Source organism: Teleopsis dalmanni, chromosome 1, assembly GCF_002237135.1.
Source record: "Teleopsis dalmanni isolate 2A chromosome 1, ASM223713v2, whole genome shotgun sequence".
Taxonomy (NCBI): domain Eukaryota; kingdom Metazoa; phylum Arthropoda; class Insecta; order Diptera; family Diopsidae; genus Teleopsis; species Teleopsis dalmanni.
The window spans coordinates 146,543,246-146,556,045 of NC_051846.1; the positions used below are offsets into that span (position 1 = coordinate 146,543,246).

General features: G+C 30.9%; 1 protein-coding gene across 1 annotated transcript; it reads right to left on the reverse strand.

Moving 5' to 3' along the window:
* Window positions 1-11,395: 11,395 nt before the first annotated feature.
* Window positions 11,396-12,230, reverse strand: LOC119667404. Its single transcript, XM_038076694.1, has 4 exons — window positions 12,148-12,230; window positions 11,902-12,078; window positions 11,606-11,827; window positions 11,396-11,534 (listed from the first exon to the last, which is right to left on the reverse strand). The coding sequence occupies exons 1-4, from the start codon at window positions 12,170-12,172 to the stop codon at window positions 11,461-11,463; spliced, it is 498 nt and encodes a 165-aa protein (XP_037932622.1). The 5' UTR covers window positions 12,173-12,230; the 3' UTR covers window positions 11,396-11,460.
* Window positions 12,231-12,800: the final 570 nt, after the last annotated feature.

Genomic DNA, 12,800 nt, shown 5'->3' on the forward strand with positions numbered 1-12,800 from the left:
TACCTTCCCAAGTATCCCCAAGTATATCCCAAGTATTATTTTATATCTCAATATGTAAACATTTCCCTGCTCATTTATTTATTTCGAGTAAATCAAGGTCTTTGTTTGACGAGTACATCACTTTCTGGCTTTGAGTACCTCGATGTGAAACGACCTTAATAACTAAATAACGCATGCTTAATTTAATATAATATGTTGGGACATTCATATTAAAGTGCAAGTACTATGGAAGGTGATACTTTGGTTCGAAAAACAAAAATAATCATAAAGATGGGAGAGTCCTCTTTCAACCTTTTACATGATGTAGGAAGTCAAAGCTTACTATGCCTTAAAGAAAAAAACTTAAGCATAAACTCTCAACATCTCACAAACAGTTAATGTGGAAACCATTCAGAATTTACGGTAGTTCGTCTGATTGGTTTAAATTTGCAGAGAATGTTATTTTTCTTAAAATCATTCTATAAATTTTTTTATATTGTTTTTTGGTCCATTATTATGAAAAAAACTTATTTCTTAATATAAACTATTGCTTTCAATATAAAAGTACTGATGAAACAGTAGTGAACTACAACAACAAAAACTTTTTTTATTATTTTTATTTAATTTAATTCTTTGGCTGACCATCAGTGGAGTTGGCAATACTCGAAAAAGTTGAATGATCAGCCAAAAACTGAATTAATTACAAATAATAAAAAAAATTTTGTTGTTGCAATTCACTACTATTTGATAACTGTTTTATTATTTTGTGTTGTTAGTGAACTAGAACACTATTTTAGCTGATCTGTTAGTAAAAGCCCATTCAAAAATAGAATTTTATTTAGGGAAACTAAATTTCTCAGGGAATAAGTAAAACCATAAGAAATGAAAATGAGAAGTACTGCAGATATGGTAGGAAGACGACGTGCAATAACATTAAACAACAATAATTAGAAGTCCTTCGTTGAACGAGTTTGTTAATAGTTTATATTCGATACCATTTTAAATTGTGTATTTGAAGAATATTAAAAAAAATTTAATCTGAAAGAGTTTTTAATATAAGTATTAATTTGGAGACAGTGAGTTTGAGTTTGCTGGTACATAGTAACGTGAATACACATAATTCTATTTCAATTTTAATAGTTCATTATAATAGTTTAAACTTAATGGTTACAATTCAGTTATTTATTCAATATCAATATCATAAGTATGACAGAAAACACAACTTCAAATGTTTCACTTAAACGATAATTAACTAATGGATGTAAAAACTAAACTTAAAACTAAACCTAAGATAAGAAAGAACAGGGTATTAGCTCCCATTTGAGCAGAGCACCGCGACCATGATTGATCTTTTGTGCTACAACAGACCCTAACTGAAGAAAAGACATTCCGCCTTTCGAATGAAGGCTAAAATGTCAGTTGTTGACAGAGCTGTGCAATAATGATTACATTTGTAATTAGATTACACTCAATTATAAATTACTGAGTAATTTAATTGATAATTGAATTTCCAGATTATATGTGTAATTTAATTGAAAACCTCAATTACGAATTACAGTATAATCTTAATTTGTAATTTAGTTTCTGAATTACAGTCATTGAACAGTCATTACAGTCATTCTTCATCAACTAGACAATCAACAAAACGTATCAATATGCACATTATCGCTTAAAAAAACAAATGTAGGCATAAAGATAAACTTGTACTTATATTTGCATACACGTTGTACACACATATACTGCTTACAAAAACAACGATCTTCCCAAATTTGCTTAGAAAAATTCAGGCGGTACGCATAAGCAAATGTGAAATCAGTCAAACCAAAAAAAAGAAGAAAAGTACACACATTCGCTTAAAACAAAAAACAAAAAAATAAAACTGGGCAAAACCCTTAAATGCACGCTTATTACTACTGATTTTTTTCTCAAAATATTTGTACCAAGTGCATTCATATTAAATTGAAATATAAATTTTTAAAGTATATTTGGTATTGTTATCACATTGCTACAAAATATTGAAATATATAATTTTAAATATTTTATATATACATGCATATTATCACTAGACGATATTAATAAAAATTAGTTATTAAAATTATTGATTATATTCAGAAATATAAAAATACACATATACGTATATAACAGGGAAAAATTAAACATTGTACGCAATTAACCATTTAATAAATATTCAATAAAAAATTATTGCACATACAAAACCAAATATACATCCAGCATAAGACTTTGTCCAAAAATTTTATTCTTAAACTACATATTTTTACTCATTTTTGTTATTATAATTTCTAAATCCTATTTAGCAATAAAAATAATTCTTAAAACATAAATGTAGGCATAATCTCATTACAGATAAAATTATATTATTTGCATACACATTGTACACACATACATATACTGCTTACAAATTTGCATATATTTATTTGATGCACAAAAACAACGATCTTTTCAAATTTGCTTTAAAAAATTTACGCGCAACTCATAGTCAAATGTTCAATCAATTAAACAAAAAAAAACAACAAAATGTATACACATTCTGACACACATGCATATCAGCGCTTAAAACAAAAAAAAAATCATGCGAAGTAGACACCTTCCTAAATTTCATAAAAAAAACTACAATCCAAAACAAAAAAAACATACAAGCAAAACAAACAAATATCATAGAGCAAAAGCATAGAAAAGTACACACGCAACCGAACAAATGAAACAAGTATACACATTTCTAAATACATATTTTCGATCACTGCACAAGACAGAAATACAAAAAAAAACAGCAATATTAAATTGACAACTTCATGAAAAAAAGCAACAATGCAACATATTCAGATTTCGATTTGCGTACAAAAGAAAAAATTTTTCTGCCTCTTGATCTGCTTTGAAGTTCTAATGGAACACTTCTACACACCAAATGTAAAAAACAAAAACAAGCAACCCAACAAAATACTATGAATGAAGGCGCAAATAAAATGCGGGCCACTTACAACCCAAAATCCAACCATAGTTTCGATTCGTTTATCATCTTTCAAAAGTTTCAATGCTTCTTCTTCTCTAGATTATTTTTGCAAATTACACGTAATTTGAAATTTGGTTTTTCAATTTCAATTATGACTGTAATTCAGAAACTAAATTACAAATTAAGATTATACTGTAATTCGTAATTGAGGTTTTCAATTAAATTACATATATAATCTGGAAATTCAATTATCAATTATAATTACTCTGTAATTGTAATTTAATTTGTAATTTAATTGATTTCGCACAGCTCTGGTTGTTGAGGACCTCCTAATGTCGGAAGGTGTTAGCAATTCCCGACCCAGTGATCTCCTCCTGGCCCAGATCAAAGCTGGGCAGTCACATAGAATGTGGCTGGTTGTCTCCTCTGCCTCCAAGCAGAGTCTACAATCTATCTCTTCGGATAGGTCCATTTTGTTGAGGTGGTAACGTAGCCCATGGTGACCCGTTAGATATCCCACTAGCAACCTCAACTCTGTTCTGCTAAAGGAAAAAAAACTTAAAACTAAACCTAAGTAAAATACAAAAAATGAAAATTCATGGGACAAAATTATTTTTTTTTCAGTATTAGTATTAAATATAAACAATCTTGTTATTACCATTTCTTAAAGTCTCAATCTCAATTAAAAGGCAATAAATTTCAAGTTTCTATCATTTATATAGCCTGAGATATAACTTTTTAAAAATGTGTCTACAAATCTCAAAACCCCATGGGTGTATATCCCCTAGAAAACAAATTTCAAAACCTTTTCCAAGACACGTGTCTTCTCAGTTTATAAAATGAGCTCATAAAAAAAATTTTAGCTAAATTGTAGATGATGAGGTTCAAAAGGTGGCCGATTTGTAAAAAAATGAACCGTATACAGATACACTTACATATGTATCTACATATATATATTTACATAGTAGACTTAAAGCTAACTCTCTCAACTTAGAAAAATGGTGTTCAAACACAATTTGGCTTATTTCTCTACGTTTTGATTGGTTGGAAAGAATATCTAACATGTGTCGAATTTTAGAATATTGGTCAACTTGGATATTTGAATTTCTTAATGTTTGATATTACTCATAGTTTTTCATGAAATTGAGGCAATATTTCTTATATCTCTTGCTAGTTGCCAACCCACACTAATTGAAATATAATCTACACTCAACTGCACTACATTATCACAATTAATTTAGTTTCGAAGTGTTTTTCTATATATGTATGTATATGGATATGCTTATGTATCTGCATATATGTACTTTAATAGTAAATGTTTTCATATAAATTGCTTGATTCCAAACAATACTGAACTTGTAAAAGAACTTCTGAGTTGTGTTGTTTAAAATAATTTGAATATATATAGTTGAAAATATTTAAAAAAAAAATAACAAATGAGAAAAATAAGAAAAAAAATTAAATTAAAATTGCTTATAAGAATGGAGTAGTGGAAAAAGTCCATCAGAGAACATCAGAGAATGTGCTGTGGAAAATTTAATTTTGTACTTTTTTCCATTTGTGTTCTGTTAAAATTTATGCAAATTAAAAGATTTTATTTAGATTTGCTGCCTCTTGGCAATGTGGACTTCTTTTAATTCAAATTTCTATGGTTTATAAATGTTGTTTTCAAATGCAAATTTTTTAACACTTTACTTATTTAGTCCTTAGTCCTTTATTTGGCATTTTGGTTAGATTGGGTCGGTACGGTTTTCAACTTATTTTGATTTTTTGCTGGTGGGGATTTCGTTAGGATTTGCATAACTCAAATGTGTTTTAAACTGGCGCCACATGACAGTGTATTTTATTTATTTGTGTCATTTACATATTTGAAAAGGTTTTTCATTTCAATTTTTCCGTGTCCTTTTTTATTGCACAGAGCCCAGTGAATGTTGCAAGCGAACAGCTGCTACAAATTTGACAAAAAAAAAAAAAAATATATATATACGAATATATATATGAGAAAAAGCAGCAAACTGGCAAAGAAGCAAAGCAGTTAAAGTAAGTCGTTTACTTTTAACAGAATTACCATCAATAACTCACTGTCAGAGGTGAGAAATTGTGTGCAAAGCAACAAACTTCAATTTAAATGCTGGTAAAATATATTTTATGTTAAGTTGTGTACACGTAAATCGCTTGCCTTACCCATCAGACCCTGACGCAACATACTTTATGTTTACAACTTCTAAGTACATTTATTCACTTGCGAAAGTTAACAAACAGGCGATAATGTAATCATAGTGAAGTCAATACGTATACTTAGTTGGTATATGTATGTACGTATACATGCCCTCACTTGAACACAGCTATATCCATCAGTAACAGTGGTACCAGTAGTACCAGTGTTACCAGTAATGGCGATAGCAATAACTACAGCCACAGCCACAGCCAGAGTTACGCTAACGAAATGCCATTCTAGACAATGTTTTACGGACTTGTACGTACTAAACAGTGAAAGAGCAATGTTGATGTTGCTCTTTTGTCATCGTTATTATTGTCATCCTGTGCATGATTATATTTTTTATGCTTAACAGCGACTTGACAAGATTTAATATGAAAAGTTGCAGCTTACATTTGAGCTACTATAACGCTCATCTCAGTATATATTAGCAGTAACTAAATACACTCGTCAACAGGGAGGAGGAAACCGTGAACATTGCAACACAGTAGCTAGAGCTGGAGCTGGAGCTAAGGAAACTACCGTGAAGGACTCGAGCACATAAAAAGGCGCTGCTTATGGAATAAATGAAAAACGCAAAGTTGTGGCAAGTTTCCGGGTTTACAGCTTTTTAGTGGTTTGCCTTTTTTCTTTAGTACTTCCGTTTGTGCTCCCCAACCTGATTTGATTTTATGACATTTTTCAGCACATAATAATGAGTTCAAATGTTAAGTGCACTTAGCTAAACAATTCAGCAAGTTTTTCATATCCGCTACACACCGGCGAAAGGGTTTAACTGGGTTTAGGGAAATTTCATTTAAACATATTGTGTAGCATACTTTTAGTTATTCAACCATTCGTGCCCAAAACGAAAGTCTAAAACTTTCTCTACTACAAAGAATTCCAACACAGTGGACACCTTTTGAGTACTGCATATGTGCTTGAGTGTTTGTGGCTGGAGATCACACTAAACACTGTTTAAACTATAAATTATAGCTTTAGGCTTAAAATGACAAATATTTTTAGCTTTTTGCCATTGCTGACTTACGGCCCAGAATTTATTTACACACTTCTGCTGGCCCGAGAACCGGCAGGTTTGTTTACTTTAATCTCACTTGACTTAGTGAAAAGAAGCCACAAGTTGTCCTTAGCAGCCAGCACCGTAGTCAATTAAAACGAAAAACCTTTGCTGTCCACTTTTGTCAGAAGCACACTTAGTTAGTAGTTAACATTATGCGTCCGGTTTTCTTCCTAGTTTCAATTAACTCAGGGGCCAATGAACTTGTGGCTTTTAGGAGCTGCTGGTTGCTCTTTGGTCTTAGTAAGAACAATTCAAATGAGTTTCCAACCAACTAAGTGCTTTTCAAAAGCAACTTCTTTAGGCTTACTGTGCATTTATATAAGGTTTTATGTTATGTGATGTTATGTAGTTTTTAGTTTTTTAAGTTAATATATCCTTATAAAATTGATTAGAATTTTCCTCTCAAGCAACCCTGGGATTATAATATTAAATCACATCATTATTTTGAATTCGGATTCGAATTTATATGAAATTTGTTCTACTTTTATTTTTAGAGATATAAAATATACACCTCATTGTTTGACTTTTTTGTCTTAGAAGTGAACTTGTGCAGTGTATTTGAAAAAACATTCATTTCGTTAAAAATTCATATATGTACCAAGTATATGCACAAGTGTTTTTCTGTTTAACTAAGAGATGGCGTTAGCGAAAAGTATACAGCGTGCCAAAAAATAATATATGTAGAGTCCATCAGAAACTAGCGGCGTTATTTAATCGTTCAGTGATTATGTGAAATTCTGTGCCTGAAAAAAAACATTTACGGCACGCATTGCTTTTCTTATTTAATCTAAGAAAAACGGCAGTAGAAACAAATGGTGCACATGCTCAATAGATTAAAACATATGATACAGGGTTCCGACAATTTAAAAGAATTAATTTTTATATGGAAGACAGTGACCACTCTGGTGGACCACATAAATGCAAAGAAGAGCCGACAATCACTTGAGAAATGCTGCTTCAACGCCACCACAGAAAATCACGAATAGTGACCAGTTACGAAAAATGAATTTATTTTAAAATCCTAAAGGCAAAAAGTTGTGGGTTTCATATGACGAAGATGATCTTTCAAAACCAAAACCGAATCATCTAGTGTCTAGTGGAATCAAAGCATTTCATTTATTGCGCAGCAGTATCACCGACAAATGATTGATTTAAATTACGCATTGATCGAAAGATGACCGGAATAGTTTAGAAGATATGGCAAAATAATTTTGTTATACGACTTATAGAGCAAAATCAGTGAAAGATATCTTGTAAACACTTGGATGGAATATTCCGTGGTATCCGAACACACCAGTCTTAAACCCATCTCACTATCACCTCTTCGTATCAATGAGACACGTGCTCTTCAACAATGTCGAGAAAATTGGAAAATAACTTGACAAATGATTTCGGGTATGATATTCATGAATTAACTGAAAGATCGGCAAAATATTTAGAATCCGATGGCGAATATTTTCAATTAAAAAAAATTTACTTGAGTGCTTTGGTTAGTGTCACTTAAAAATAAAGTAGTGACAAAAAACTTGAAACTTAAGCATTAAAGGTTTTTGCAACCTTGATTACTATTGGAAAAACACGATTAGTCATCGCTTCACGAGTTCTAACCCTGAGTTGGACCCTGAGTCCAAACAAATTAAATACGAACTATACAAACTATAAACTAATCAAAAGAAAATAGGAATATTTCCTGATGATGAGTACTTGGCAATACTCGAAACAGCGTTGTACGGTCAGTCTAATTTCAATTAATTAAATAAATTTTTGTGTTTGTCTTTTCTTTGCTATTCGAATCGTAATTAACTTTAAAAACTAAGCCAATTTCCACCAATATTTTGACTATATTCTATAATCTTCTTAAGGATACAATATAATATGTTTATATTTTATTTTTAATAGAAGCTTCGAATAGTTGTGAATTGTAACAATAAAAATTATTTTTATTTACTTTTTCTTTTTAATTAAAGTTCTGACCATGCAACTATTTCGAGTATCACCAAATATCCATCATCAGTGATCTTGGAATTATTTCTTATATTTAATAATTCGCAAATAATTCTTTGACGCAGCAAATACCAAGCGTTGAACTCGTGCCCTGTCAAATTTGAGGCTCAGAGTCAGCATTCCTCAACCAACTGACTTAAAGCCATAATTGACTTGTCTGTTCGCACTTTTTTCTAGAATTTTGTTAATTTGCTGTGAAAGTTTATTAGCAAAATCAGTTGCTGGTTATATTAGAATGAAATCATAAAGCAGCTGTAGAATAATTGATTTAATTACTATTAGTTATTTTTAATTGGTAAATTTTAATACTAATCTTTTATAGACGCATTATTTATTGCATAATTTTATTACTCTTTATAATGTATAGAATCTTATCTACGAGCGTAATACAGAAGAAATCATTATTTCTTATTATTTTTATCGGCAATTATCTTCTTTAACTTAATATATGTTTTATATATATATTTAATTAATAAAAGTAGATTAATAATAATAATAATTATAATAAGATTTGTTACATTGTTAGAAAATATATATAAAATGAATCGAGTATTGGATATCTCAACGAGTATACATTGGTGTAAGAAGCTTACAGGTGTTCATATTTTCTAGAAAAGTACACTTAATTTTTTCGTAGACTAAATTCATAAATATATACTTTGATGAACTATTTGAAGTAACTCAACTCAATGAATCAATATGAAATCAAAGAAACTAACATTTTATTAGTAAAGTAAACAAAATTCAAAAAAATATTTACTATTTTGCTAACAAAATTTTTTCATTCAAGTAACATAATTTTAGCTTTCCCATTTCCATGAAGGAGTAACGTCTTTCTGATGACGGCATATATTCCATAGTGTACTTAACATATCAATGTGTGTTACATCTGTGTTGAAACACCTCTGTTCGGCCTAATCTCATTGCATCGATGTTTCTTACATCTGCTCGACTTATGCCTGCATCTGATGCAAATTGGTAAACAACAAAGTTTACGTTTTAAATTTTATCTCATAGGCACGCAGTGCAAAAAGCTTTTGCCATTTTCTCGTTCGAAATTTTTCCCAATTTCATGCATTTCTCATGCGTTTACATCAAAGTAAAAGCCAATTCTGATGAATGTGTAGATAGGAACTTTAACTAACAGAACGCATCCTGGCAGTTTGCCTTTGTGCCTTTATGTTCCTGGCTTGTGTGTGATTAGGTTTTTAGTGCATATTTGCTTTAACCACACCTATTTGGTAATATTGATTCAAATTTCTTTTTATTCAAAGCTAAACTTGTGTCAGACATGCATCTTTGGTTGATTACAATTTAGAAGTTATATAGAGATATTTTCTTTAATACTTTCGCATTAATACTTCGAATTCATCATTTCTGCATTACACAAAATTGATTAATTTTACAAATGCCAAAACATAGTTGTCTCTACTATTGAATTTGCTTGTAAATGTTAATCTCGAATGAATTACAATTTCCAACTTTTGTATAAAAGGTATTGCTTTGATACTTCATATGACATATTCCAATTTAGGTAATGAAAATAACACCAAAGCACTGGAGAGACCTAGAATAAATTTGTTATCCCCCAAAACACTTAAGTTGAAAAGAGTCTCTCTACAATGCAGCCCTACATTTCTTTTGAAATATTTTTGACTTGGAGTGGAAGTACCAAAACCCTTGTTGCTCCTATTTCTCATAATAACATAATTGTAGCATTGCTTAAGTTCCTAAACTTGCAACCAAACCATTTTTGAAGTATTTTATTATGGGTGAAGTGAAATAGAGAAAAAAAGACAATATGTAGTGCAAGCAATCATCTTTAAAAGCCGATGATCGTACATAAATGGCTTCAAAGCCATAAATGAGGCAAACAAGGTTATGTTAAGTGTTTGTTAGGATCAGAATAGAATTGAGCATTATGAGTTGACCCAAACTAGTGCAACGCTTGATTCGGTCCCCTACTGTTCACAACTAGATATATTGCACAAAGAAAAACGAATCAATGAACACAATTGGCGAACAGAAGATGAGTTGTACTCTATCATAGCAGACCACACATATCTGTAATGACTCGGAGCAAGTTACCAAAACTAATTTGGAAAGTTTTAACACTTTCACCGTTTAGCTCGTATCTCGTGCATCATCCGACTACCAATCGTTATAGTCTGTGTAAAACTCGCTTAATAGTAAAAAATTGCCCGATCAAAGAGCCACTGAAAATTACTTAGCCAAATTTTTCATTGATCAACTACAGAAGTTTTAAGGGCACAATAGACCCGACGGTTGCAGTACCACATCCGCTAACAATAATAATATGTACAGAAGGTTTACATCAATAGAATTATGAAGACACCCAAATGACAAAAGCTCAGAAATAATAGTGACTAATACGAATTTTATTAAAACTAATTTTCTATAAAGAAAATCTTTGTTGAAAATGTAACAAAGAATTGCGTACATTTTTTTTATCACCCAATATATGATGTTTAACGATATATATTGTATATCCATCAAAAAGATAATGCCACATAATGTTAATTAATTCTATTATTTCAATTTAAAGTAACTGTTTAGAAGGTTTTCTATCAAAACATGGCCACATAGATTAACCAACCGATTACTGACTATCTGAACGAGTTTATCTTCGCATGAACTACAGTTCATAGCTGCTTTTTTTAAAAATGTGTACATTAATTGTTTTCAATTTCTCTCTAACCTGAGATCAACAAACAACTCAGTGAGATATGTACAACTCTCTCATCAAGCTCAGAAAAATGAGTACAATGAGTATATATCCCAATTAGTCTGTTTGGCTGATGAAACACACCATATGATTTGACTTTTTTTTTTAAATGGGTCAGAAGAAATTGCCTAATACCAAGCCATAGAATGGTTCTGGAGCTATATGCAGCGAGGATGTTCTTTTCTTAGCAAATTTGTAAGGAATTCTGTTGCTGAAAATTTCAGCGTATCCAGGAACCTATAAATGACTAGTTACATATGTTATGTATGTAGACTTTCTCACTATTGATTTTCCGTTGATTATTTATTTATTAATGGTGCTGTAACATCAAAACCGATTTCTTATAACTATTTTTATGCACTTGTCACAATAATTAAATAAGAATCTTTCATTCATTTTGCATATAAACATAGATCTTTATTAAAATTTTTTTTCATCAAATATCCATTTCAGAGTTTTATGATAAGATAATAAAAATCACGGATTTATTTACGGCATTGTCTTGCCTTCTGTCCAAGTTTCATGCCACGACATCTTTCACGTCTTGTAATCATAATTTCTAAAATTTAAAATTAATCATTAAATTAATTCCGAAAATACTGTAAATTGTATAGTTTCTTATAGACTTACGGTTCCAAGAGTCTCTCAAGCAATTAGCGCGTCTGGCTTGGCAATTGGACATCAGGCGACAATTGTTGGCTTTGCTGCGATAACAGGACACAATCTTTTTCGCTGGACAACGCAATTTGTTGCAACGTTCTTCTTTAGTACTTCTCTTGCCTCTTCCAGCACAAAGTCCACTTCCATCTTTTTGAATGTTGCGACATCTGCTCTGGCTTGTTTTCTTGAGTGCTAAAATTTTAAACAATCGATGGATTAATGAGTAATTAAGTAATAAGTGACATAAGTCCTCAGTTTCTACTTACGTGGTTGACCAATAGACTTAAGTCTGCAGTTCTCCTCGCGGAATCTACATTCCCGTAATCTGCGGCAACTATTCACAGTACCCCTCTCTCTTATACAAACCGATGGGCTTGGTCTATTGGGTTGACATTGGCGTTTACACCGAGCATCGGCTGTAGCAACCACAACAAGGATTAAAGCTGCGGAAGGATGAAAATTTTTTAGCAGTTATTTTTGTTTCAGTTTTTACTTGTAATTTAAACTCTTACCGAATGCTAAAATATATTTATTCATTTTTTAGTTTTAATTCACTTTTTACTTTACAACACCGCAATTGACAGTTGATTGTGATGATGATATCCATATTTTGCGAGGTATTTATACCTCTTTTTCGATTTTCATCATGACTTCTCCTTGTTTCGAGAACAATCAATTACTAAGGATAATTGTATTGCATTGTGAAAAGAGAATTGTGACATTTCTTTTGATGCCGGAACAATCAAAATCCCCACGCGTGACTTAAAAACCTACAGTTACGATTTTTGGTTGTAATAAAGTTTAAAACATATGAAAAATTATTCAACAATAATTAGGTTTTAAATTAAACAAAATTTTTAAATGATTAAGTAAACAAAATTTCACTTAATTTTCTGTTCTGTTGATATTTTAATGACACAATTACACGCGTTTATTTAAAGCGTAAATATTTATTTAATCAACATTTTTTGTTTAATTTTGCTGAAATAATATGTTTACAGGGGAGACAAGAGAAAATGATTAAATATTATTCCTACAGAAGTAGTATCCAAATTCTTGATTTTTTTGATGTTCTCCTATTTAATTACTTCTTATATCGTTAGTAGAACTGTTGCTCTGTTTAGAAATAGATGTACCCTGATTACGACTTTGCTATGGCATGACA

Bases quoted from the DNA above. Each gene is read 5' to 3' on its own strand.
- LOC119667404 (XM_038076694.1), bottom strand. From the start codon at position 12,172: ATGAATAAATATATTTTAGCATTCG. The intron at 11,828-11,901 runs GTAAGTAGAAAC...TTAAAATTTTAG, and splicing joins TAAGTCTATTGGTCAACCAC to CACTCAAGAAAACAAGCCAG. The intron at 11,535-11,605 runs GTAAGTCTATAA...TTTAAATTTTAG, and splicing joins CTTGAGAGACTCTTGGAACC to AAATTATGATTACAAGACGT.